Here is an 11717-nt window from a genome sequence, read left to right as displayed (position 1 = left end):
CAAAAAAAAAAAAAAAGAAGAAAGAAAAGAAAACCCCTACAATTAATTGGTGCATGTTTTGAACTGTGGAGTCTTTTCTGAAGATCTGTTGGATCTAAATGTGGATGTAGGAATGGTGGTGACTAAATTATTGTTCTCTGTATCTCGTAGTATTTGGATTTGGAAAGTTCTTCTTTTGTGTGATGGAAGATCTCTCAAAATACATTTTAGGTAGGGAAGAGTGTAAAATATAGCATTTTACAGCCATTATGCTGTAAAATGCTATTTTACAAAGACCAATTGCTTGCATTTGTGGAAGGATTTTTGGTTCATTGATTCTCCTCTTTCTCATGTCCCTCGGCTTTTATGCTTCGCATTCAAGAAGGGGCAACTCCTATACATACTTGATCCGTCCCTTACATATATAAAAGGGAGAGGAAAAAAAAAAAATGTATTAGAATTCAACACAATAGTATATTATTTTTTCATTCAACTATTCAAGGTCATAAAACAAAATAGGCATTTCAAGTTTGGGGGAGCAAATAATCTAGTGATTGTATATGTTAGTTACGTTTTTCTAAATATTGTGGCTTCTATGCATATGATTTGGAAACATACAACACCTCTGCAATGTTCTGACACCTAACCTTCAGATGGATGTCAAGACATGGCAGATGAAGCAATAGACATGAAAGCTGCCTGAGAGGAAATATAATTGTGAATAATGTTGCTAGCAAGGTAGAAATAAAAGAGTTAACATTATCATCTTTATCTGAATATGTTCATTAAATTTGTAAAATTTAGGGATGTGCCTGGATTTGCCCATCCTGCCTTTGCTGGGTAGTTCATGGTAAAAGGTGATATTTGATTCAGAAACTTACAACACCTCTGCAATGTTCTGACACCTAACCTTGAGATGGATGTTGAGACATGGCAGATGAAGCAATAGACATAAAAGCTGCCTGAGAGGAAATATAATTGTGAATAATGTTGCTAGCAAGGTAGAAATAAAAAAGATAACATTATCATCTTTATCTGAGTATGTTCAGTAAATTTGTAAAATTTAGGGATGTGCCTGGCTTTGCCCATCCTGCTTTTGCTGGGTAGTCCATGGTAAAAGGTGATATTTGTTGGGGACTCTTTTACTGGTCAATTGCATTTTTTTTTCCATTTGTGTTGGAGGATCAATCAATTCAAACCTATAATTTTGATGTTTTTCCTTTTAATATCATGCTTGCATGTGTAGACTTTAAAATATGACGCTTACTAGCAATCCTTAGACAGGGTTGTGAAATATCAGTTAAAGATCTGGACAGCCTATTGTCCATCCTTGTTGAGAAGAAAAGAAAGATGGAGCAAGAGGAAGCTGAGACAAATATGAAAATTCTACTCGACTTCTTGAACTGCCTGAGGAAGCAAAAGCTAGAAGAGCTTAATGAGGTTTGTATTTGTGGAAGTTGTATCTTTCTCTTGAACACATTCATGTTTTTTCTTCTAGTTTATTTGTCAGTTCATCCATATGAGACCGGATGGTGCTGAATATAATATCTTCTTGTTGGTGGATTCTGCCAAGAAAGGATACTAGATGATTGCAGTGTTTTATCGCATTGTTCTCTGTTATTTTAATTTTATCTTTGAATGAGAACTAGTGGGGGTCTGTGATTCTTTTTCTTTATGGGTAAGACCTATTTTAGTCTCCTCTATTGATTACTTGGGACCAGCACCTAGTTCCCTCCTCCATCATTGCTTTTTAATGGGTCTATTGGTCAACTAAGAAGATATTGGGATATCATTCTCATCATTATTATTATTAATTTTTTTGAGGAAAGGTAATTGATTTATCGTCATTATTAATTATTTCTATTATTATTAGCAAATGTGTACCACTTAAGCTAATACCCGAAATTATTTTAGCGATTTCACCATTTTTACCTCACCTTTTTGAGCCAAAATCTAATTTAACTTGAATTGTTACCACCCAACAGGATCCCTGTATCATGTTTTGCTGGCAAAGTTGACCTATTTCATGGTGTGTCCCCTTCCTGCTTCTGCAGTACTGTCAGACTGTTTATGACAGGGACCAAGTAGATTTGCAGATTTAGTATACATTTAATGTGCTTAGCTACTTTTTGCAGGTACAAAATGATCTCCAGTACATTAAGGAAGACATTGGTGCAGTAGAGAGACACAGAGTAGATTTATTTCGCACAAGGGAGAGATACTCAGTGAAATTGCGGATGCTTCATGATGATCCTGTGACAACAAAAGTATGGCCTTCATCAATGGATAAACATGGCAGTGGTCTTATATCAAGTGCTCATAGTGCACAAGGCGGGATGGGTTTGGGAAATTTTCAGGACAAAAAAGCTGATGTAAGGGCTCCAGTGAGCTCTCAGGGATTTCAAAGAAAGGATGCTTTTAGTGGTTCTGATCCACAAAATGTTGTTGCTCACTCAGGACTTGCTGTGGCTAGGAAAAGGAGGGTTCATGCACAGGTCAGGAATCTTATGAGGAGTGAATTTGCATAAATCTAGCTAGTTGTATGCAGTGTCACACTGCAATAAATATTTGAGAAGATCGAAGGTACATCTGGTGTGCTGTAAAAATGATCTACAGAGAGTGTATTGGTAGACCTATACAAGGCACTCACTGATGCTCTCAGTCTTACCTGGGAGATCAACAACACCAGAAATCATAGTTTTGATCTTTTAGACAATCATTTATGGTATGGCAAAATGGCAATAGGTCTGGTAGTATTACATCTGGTGTGCATAATTTCTATTATCCCATGTTAAAAGTTACAAAATATCCTAGGTGGTGTGGTTCCCATCAATGCATGTGATCCATGACTGCTGGGATGCTGATTTCATTTCCGTTTGCCATTGAAGATTCTAGGTGAAATGAGACACATCTTAAACTGATGAGGTTGAGTAATCCATAACCTTTTTCCTTTTTTCGGGCCTTTTGGATAAGAAAGAATTATATTTATGAAATTTGGAAACAGACGAGTTGTCAATGATGATCCATGTACAAGATATACTAACCTGCATAGTATAAACTCTGACCTATATGGTACTGTCACAACCTCTTTGAGTGTGGAAGTTTGTTATTTATGAAACATGTACAGAAAATTGTCTGGAATAAGTTCCTCATCTATGGTGCAAGCCCAGTCATTTCTAACTCTGCAATGCGTGATGCTTGTTAAATTCTCGGAGATCAGTATCCACAAAAGTGAAAACTAAAGGTTTTGGCATTTGTCTTTCATTCTAATAGAGGTCCTTAAATACGCATCGGTTCCTTACTTCCTTTCTTTTCACACATGGTATAGGGTACCAGATTGTATTCGATTCTCTCGGGCTTCCTGAGACCTGTTGCTGGTCATCCATGGATAAGATAACAGGCAACTCTTATGAAACATCTGTAACCATGTGCTCTATAAGTTTGAGGGAGAAGGGTGCAGTGGATCAGAAGATGTATTATGTATGGCTGTCGGACTTTTGTTTCCCACTACACCCTTCCCCCTTCCCCCTTCCCCCTTCCCCCTTCCTCGACCTCTCCAACGTGAAGTGACCTTCTGTTAGGATTTTGTGTAGGCAGGGCATCCACAAAAATAATGATTATATGAACTGGATTGGAGAGTCTTCTTTTACACTTCAATGAAATAAGTGAGAAAAACTTCCCTTTACACCCACCAATTAGGATCTCTTACTGAATTGACTGATCACCTTTATCAATTGTGGCTTGATACAGATTCGTGAGCTGGCTTATTTCCAATTCATTCACATTCTCCTTAGCCTAGTGCATCAACCTATGTTTGCAATTTTCTGTTGATGTCCATGCAAAAGCCAACTTTATATACACATGACAGAAAAACTTTCCTTTTGGGGCAGCTTTGTTGGCACAGCACCCTCTCCTTGTGTCAGGCTTCTGCCCAAATACTGTACTTAGTCTTGTGCCAAATGAAAGCATTATGTCCTTTACATTTTTCAGTTTAAAAATTTGGAACCATAAGTCCAATTCATGGCAGGCTGAACTTCTGAGGTGTGATGGGAACTGGGCATGTGGCCGATCCAGACGGTCCTCCATCTAAGGGATGGTCTCCATTGTCTGTGTCATAAACTTGACTGAAATTAGGGAGGTCACCTAGTGAAGACATCTAGGTGATTCACCAAGCTTATATACATACTATGTATTTGTGTATGTGTATGACTTTTTTCTGTCACTCTCATTGCCATCTCTTGCAATAGTTCAATGATCTGCAAGAGTGTTACCTGCAAAAGCGGCGATTTCGGGGTAGCCAATCACATAGACAAGAAAAACAAGACACAAATGCCACAAGCAGAGAAGGTTATCATCCCGGTCTTGAGGATTTCCAATCAGTGTTGACCACCTTCACACGATATAGGTATTCAAGTAACATGATTATTGCATTAAGTTTGTTTTGGGCTTCTTTTAAAGAAAAGTTTCCTGTTTTCTCTATTGCTGGATGGCTGGCCTATCCTTTATATCCAATTTACCAATGTTCTTTTTTTTTCCCCTGGTTTGATCAGCCGATTGAGGGTCATAGCGGAACTCAGGCATGGGGATCTTTTCCACTCGGCCAACATTGTATCAAGGTAAGGTGATATTTAGTGTACTTAAGGTTTCATCCAACTAGAGATTACTGTCTCCCAAGTCAGGAGACTTGTTTTTACCCCCACCCCCACCCCCACCCCCACCCCCACCCAAAAAGTTCAGAAGACTTGTCACTTGGAATCTTGTGGAGAAACTGTAAGGGCACAGATTGTAAATTCACTTCTTATGGAATCTTGTTGAGAAACTGTCTCCAGAGGGGTTGAACAGGGGAAAAAGCCAATCACAGAACCTCGTAATACGTGAAGACAGACTGCAGTAGGATATTCTACTTGCTCCCATGTCCCAGAGAAGTTGCATCTTTTTCATCACAAATGCTCAAGTTCTTTACAGAAGGAAATTATGAGTCCTAACTTCTATTTCAATCTGAGGTCGGTTGGTCGGTCTCCCAAGAGTCCAAGACAACAACACTCTATTCTTCTAATCTGTCACATGTAAATTAATGATCAAAGTTCCAATCTCTCACAAGTCACAAGGTCCTTCCTGATAGCACAGCTCGGCACTAACTTGAGGTTCCTGTGACTCCCTGATTGTTGACCATAATTGGGTGTGGAGTTTCCTTGGATGATGTGATCATGCTACAAGGTACCTCTGGTCCAAGGGATGTCTTCTTGTTCAAACAATTGGTTATATGAGATTGAACCCGAGTATGGATCGATCCCTATTTTTATCTGGGAATGGAAGCCTCTTCTATTTATAGTGCAGGGAACATCGGTGCTCATTGTCTGAACTTGAAACAGAGTAACTCCCAAAAGATTGGGAAGGACTTCCTACACTGTGACAAACAAGACAAGCTAGACTTATTGTAGATCTTGGCGCACCCTTCAACTGTAAGACTAGCTTGCTTCATTGCCCTGCAACTCTTCTCGAGTCTGCAGGAGTCTTTAAAGATCGGACATAGCTTTTTGATACTCAGAGAAGGTCTTCTCCTTCGACTTCATGCCCTCATCTGCCATGTGTGGATCGCTACGCCACCTACGGTATTTAAAGAACCTAAAGGAACATGAGTCATATATTCCGCGGAACGCCATTCTTGCCAAGGTTGTATGCCTTTTTTCAGCCTACTCAAGTCCAAACCATTGGGACCCCTTAGAGGTTCCAACCAGGGAGCACGGAGATCCCAAAAACACAGTTTCTCCAGAGATTTAACTGGATCTTCCTCAGTGAAATCTTGGTTGTTGATTCTGTGATTCTATTCTACACCAATGCACCCTTGAACTTCTGTGGGAACTAAACACCCCATTGCTCTTTGATCGAAGAAAATGTTCTTGTGTTCACCTTTATACATGAAAATAGGTTACATATCCTGGTGAGAGTCTGTTAGTCTTCTTGTTAAAAATCAAACAACACCGTTCTGTAATGTCATTTCGCCACTGTTGACTGATCCTTTGGCATCTGAATCGATCTCTTTCGAGTTTGATTCAATCTTCACAGTGAAAACAGAGGGATGTGAATACAAAGCGATGGGAGATCTGTCAGACTTCCTGATCGGAATCACCAGTCTGAGGCTTGGACCGGAGGAAGAAGCTGGGGACTCGGGAACAACTGCAGTCTGTCTTGATGTAGTTCGAGGTCTTGTGATTAGCATTTTTTCCTTGTTTTACCCTTCTGGTTACTGTTTTTCCATAGGATTCTATAAGAAGTGAAATTCAGAATCGTTTCCTGCCACTCCAACTCATTAAAAAGACTTATGAGAGTAAATTAAAAAAAATAGTGAATCGAGTGGATTTACTATTTATCATGATGCAGGAGAAAACCCTTAAAAGAAATTTAATTGGGGGTCTAGTTTCTATTGATGGGCACATCTAGATAAATAGTGGACAAGCACCTATTTTTGTCACATGGCAAGTCGTATGGGGCTACAATTATGTGGACAGGTAGACCCCAAGGTTTCCTACTCACATGTCAAGTTTCAGCTCATAAAGAGAGCGCCACGTGGAAAACTAAGTGTAGTATACAAATGTACGGACATACATGGGAATTGAATTTGGGGCTGGAAATTTACACCTGATCAATCCAGGCCATTCCATAAATATCGAATGGTCAGAATGGCTGAATCACCCTTCCACGTGGCACAATTTGATGTACCCATCCACCTATTTTTGTTGAATGAGACTGAAAGAGAAGAAAGGAGAGAGATCATTGATTATTGCTGTGCGATCTTTATAAAATTGGATTCAAGGTCATAGGTTCATTTATAGTGATAATGTAAACAATCATGGTCATTTACAATCATGATAGTACTGATTAAAATGTTAAAAATTAATAGGAGAGACATTGCGAGTATGACTTGTATCCAGTATCTATTCAGTAATCTGTTCTTGGTATCTAAGTTATTTTGATTTTTACACTTTCTGAACTCAAATCCCATCTACTTTATTTTTCCTAAGCACTCCACCTTGTGTGTGTGTGTGTGTGTCTCTGCCTTTCCCAACCCTTTCTGTGGTGAGGAAATATGTTAACACTGTAAATGCCTTTTGCAGCATAGAATTTGACCGTGATGATGAGTTATTTGCTACCGCAGGAGTTTCTCGGCGCATTAAGGTTTTTGAGTTTTCCTCGGTAAGATCAGGAAGTCGTTGATTTTGTTTAAGCATTACAGATAGTAATGGTTGTCTATATATGAGGTAGTAGATGTGTTATTCCCTGGCTGGATTTCAGGACCTTAGACTGATGTAAGGTTCCTATGCTGAGGGTTGTAATATGACAGTGAATAGGGTGTTAACGTTATTTTTTGAAAAAATGAGGGTTTAAATCCTTCCTCAACTATTGTAGCTTGTCATAGTGGTTCCAATGTTATGGCATGCTTATGGTATCATGTCCTGAAAAGATGATCAAATCCATCCAGTTTTGAAATATTTCCTGGAACATCCACTATTACTATTACTACTACTACTATTATTGTTATTTTATTTTTTAATGTATGACCACCTTTGCAATATTTTTTGTTAATTATTCTTAATTTGGAAGTTGGAACCCAGCACAGATGTGTTCTATGCACTGGCTATAATCTGTGAACTTTTATATTCACCTGCAATATTTAGTTTTACCTTGTTGGGTGCTTTTCAGGTGGTGAATGAACCTGCAGATGTGCACTGTCCTATAGTGGAGATGTCAACACGTTCCAAACTCAGTTGCCTGAGTTGGAACAAGTGCACTAAGAACCATATAGCCAGTAGTGATTATGAGGGGATAGTAACTGTTTGGGATGTAAATACGCGTCAGGTAATAGTAGTTTCTTCTCTGACCTTGAAGCTTTTCTCATTCCAGTGTTTTACAAATGGGCTGGAGGCTGGATCATTCTGGCTGAGCAGTAAGGAGGCTGATAATTAGACTGTTCAATGCAAAATTTCCAGGCAGTGGCCCAATAAGTGAAAGCATAGGTAATAGCTGTAGAAACGCAACCCTAAAACGATGCAGAAGATAATGGAAAAACAAAACAAACAATGCACACAGATTTTACGAGGTTCGGCAATGTTGCCTACGTCCCCGGTGAGATGAGATCCTGCTTCACTATCAATGGAGAATAGGGTTACAACGCTCTTCCTCACACCTCTCCGTATTGCTTGCATTACAGAGAAAGAAACCCTCGCTACAAATATATAGCGGAAAAAACCCTAATCCGGATCAAATTACAATTGCCAACCTAATCCGGATTAAACTACAATTGCCCTCAAATAACCCCCACGGCCCGCTAACCGGCTAGCGGGACCGCCGTCCTGGCTGTCTAGGTGCTGCACCAGTACTCCCTGGATTAAACTGCGACGGAATACAAGACATCATACACCAACAATAGCATGTTATATGAGTTACAGCACACTGAGACAATAGGGTATTTTGCAGTGGTGTAGTTCTTACTTTTGATGCAAAAGATCTAGATTCCAGATTTTGGAATCCCCCTTTATATTACAAACTTCAGCTCTTGCTGAGTGGCAGCTGAGAACCTGTTGGTCTGTTGACCAGGCAATGTCTATTGACCACGTGCTTTTGACCTGGGACTGGATCATTCACCTTCGCAGCAAATGAACCACAAATATTCTGACAACAATTGTCTTTTCTTATACTTTACACTGAAAAATCAACATCAATCAACATCTGATAATTGGATTTTGTGGGGTTTGCAGAGTGTGATGGAATATGAAGAACATGAAAAACGAGCTTGGAGTGTTGACTTTTCACGCACTGAGCCGTCAATGCTTGTGTCTGGTAGTGATGATTGCAAGGTATTCTCTTACATTTTCTTAGTTGCATACCCAGTCGTCCTTGTTTGATTCGGTGATTGATAAACTTTTGTATTAGCTAATAGAAAAAGAAAATCAAAAAGGTTTTACATATGCCTTAGGTTTGATAAATTCAGTGAAATCACCACTTGTGTAAAGCCAGTTTTTATACGACACCCAATCAAAATTAGTTTTAATAATCCAATAACCCCTCCAGCAACCTGCTTGTTCTTATCCAGCATTCACGATATGCAAAGAGTAGAGCTGACAATGTATAAGATCTCATAAAAGATTTGGCTTCAACGGTTAATTTGCTCCATTGGTTTGAGTCAGGGAACAGACCCTTTGCGAACCTGGGGTAAGACTGTGTACATTATGACCCTCCCCAAACCCCCCAGTGGCGGGATCCTCGTGCACTGGGTACGCCCTAAAAAAAAAAAAGATTTGGCATCAGCCCATTATCCCACTTAAAGGGACCTAATCCTTGATTGGTCTACATTTCCATCAAAGTATTTGGCAACATGTTGAACTGCTTCAGTGGAATTTTTTGATGCTGCAAAAGATAAGCTCATTAACAGGTTTGCACTCAAGAGAGAACTAGAATGATCAAATCTTAGGTGCTATTAGGTACTTGATGTCCGTTGAGTTTCTGATGTCCCTTTTGGGTTGAAATTTTTTATTTCTTTGATATATGAGCATAAAAATAAGTTGAAATAACTCCTTGAACTAGTGTGCTTCACTAAATTCTTGAGAGCCATGGAAGAATTTGTTGCGGTGAAAATTGCTGTAATTCATCTTGAATTACAGCACAAGTCTCAACTCTCAATGCATTTTTTGTGTGTTATTATTGTAGTATGCGTTTCAATACCTTGATGATGCAAAACTGGGTTGCATTTTTAATCCAGTTGACACCTGTCATCTGGGTGAGCAAAAGTAGAGTTTCCTTCTGGGCAACAGAAGAAATGAAACACTGCTGGACAAAAAAAGACATCCAATGCAAGAAAAATACAGCTGGGCAACGAAATTTGGTTCTTACTGCAAATAATGATAAAGTTAACCATTCCTATTTGAAACTTCTGGTAAAAAAGCCTTTTTTGTGCTGTTTCTAATCTTGTATATGATTGGAGGTGTATTGTAGGATAAATTCACTCGTGTTTTCTGCTCTCCCTTTTTGCCTGGCCTCACAGTGTGCAGCTGTTGTCTAACAAACAGGTTAAAGTGTGGTGCACAAAGCAGGAAGCTAGCGTACTCAACATTGACATGAAAGCGAATATTTGTTGTGTCAAGTATAATCCTGGATCCAGCATCCATGTGGCGGTATGCTCTCACGCATATCCTAAATTCTGGATTCACTGAAGTACGGTTTCTGCCCTTGATTTTCAAAGGAAAAAAATATGTTCTTTTCTTTTGGGGTTTTTGGGGGTTGGGGGGGGGGGGGTTCAGAAAAATGATACTTTGCAATCCAAAATATGTAAAAGATTTTTTTCCCCCTCAATACTCGTATTTACAAATTCACTATTATTATATGGGAAAAAGAATCCTGCCAGTCTAGCGCAGGGTGCAAAATGGCCGCGCTGCCCCCCCTGCCCCATGTGCTTAAAGATGTTCCCACGTGCCTTCCATTGGTCCCGCGCGCTGGTGTTCCCACTGTTATTGTTATTGTAGTAGTAGACCATATGCCCCCTTCTCCCCACCCTCCTTGAAGTCATTTCATTCTGTATTTGATATTTAATTTGTGAAAAATTCCCGTGCTATGAATGTTATATGATATCATTCTCCCACTCCAACCCACTTCTCTTTGAGCTTAAACTTTATAAAACTGTCCCCCGCCCCTCTCTTTTGTAAGACTAACTCTACATCATATTGGGCAGGTTGGTTCTGCAGATCATCACATTCATTATTATGATTTGAGGAACTACAGCAATCCACTTCATGTATTTAGTGGGCATAGGAAAGCCGTTTCATATGTGAAATTCTTGTCTGACAATGAGCTTGCATCTGCGTCTACAGACAGCACATTGAGGCTGTGGGATGTAAAGGAAAATTTGCCAGTAAGTTATTTTTGATAAGAAACTACTCTGTTGCTTGTCAAGCCATTTTAAACGTCCATTTATTTTCCCATAATGACAAATATAATGCACCCTTAGCCTTATTTGTTTCTTTAATACAATATAGATGGATAAATGCTTTTGTTTTGGTACTCAAGCAAAAGAGAGAATGGTTGTAGATGGCTATATATCCGAGTCTATGGTCTTAAAACTTGCATAATTCACTAATATGGTTCATTGTTGCCATGTTCAATAGTCATCATCACCTCTTAACAACTAACAATTGACAAGCTTCCATTATCCAGAATAATTTCACAACTCATGAGAACTATTTGTTACTCACTATCGTTAGCATTCAAAGCTGAAAGTGGTAAAAACAAAAATGTTTCTGGTTTTATGTTGGGTGGAAATGAGAAAATATTATTGCATCACTGATTTTGGTGAAAACTGCTTACAGAAGTTTATGGGACATCCTCTAGACTTGCAAGAACTTTTTTGAAGGAATATGTAGACCAAACTTGAAACTTCAACTAGTATCTATTCTGGAAACTTGAATAGAGAACTTCACAAGATATTTTCCTTTACTAAAATTGTGACGTATTATTTCCTTATTCAAAAATGTAATGACTCAAAGCAGGATGAGACATTGTTTCCACCTCAAGAGGTTGGACAAAAGTCTGAGAAAGCTGCAAAGTTGTCAGCTTTTTCATATAATGTCTGCTATGCCATTTATTACTTTTAGACGGGAGGAAATTGGAATTTTCACTCCCTGATGCATCATGCTAGCACAACTCTTCTTAGCTTATGCTGTTTGAAATTGCGTTATCTCCCCCCTTCC

The 11717-nt window shown here is 39.0% G+C and overlaps 1 protein-coding gene across 1 annotated transcript in view; it reads left to right on the top strand.

Annotated features, from left to right (window-relative positions):
* Positions 1 to 11717, top strand: part of LOC122059607 (E3 ubiquitin-protein ligase COP1-like) — a 17064-nt gene that overhangs the window by 4683 nt on the left and 664 nt on the right. Inside the window, exons 3-11 of the mRNA XM_042622493.1 lie at positions 1264 to 1419; positions 2115 to 2474; positions 4227 to 4384; positions 4530 to 4595; positions 7095 to 7173; positions 7681 to 7836; positions 8736 to 8834; positions 10044 to 10148; positions 10703 to 10882. Of these exons, the coding sequence (XP_042478427.1) occupies positions 1264 to 1419; positions 2115 to 2474; positions 4227 to 4384; positions 4530 to 4595; positions 7095 to 7173; positions 7681 to 7836; positions 8736 to 8834; positions 10044 to 10148; positions 10703 to 10882 (1359 nt within the window). The remainder of the gene's footprint in view (positions 1 to 1263; positions 1420 to 2114; positions 2475 to 4226; positions 4385 to 4529; positions 4596 to 7094; positions 7174 to 7680; positions 7837 to 8735; positions 8835 to 10043; positions 10149 to 10702; positions 10883 to 11717) is intronic.

Source organism: Macadamia integrifolia, chromosome 13, assembly GCF_013358625.1.
Source record: "Macadamia integrifolia cultivar HAES 741 chromosome 13, SCU_Mint_v3, whole genome shotgun sequence".
Taxonomy (NCBI): domain Eukaryota; kingdom Viridiplantae; phylum Streptophyta; class Magnoliopsida; order Proteales; family Proteaceae; genus Macadamia; species Macadamia integrifolia.
This window is presented reverse-complemented; position numbering and strand designations above follow the sequence as displayed.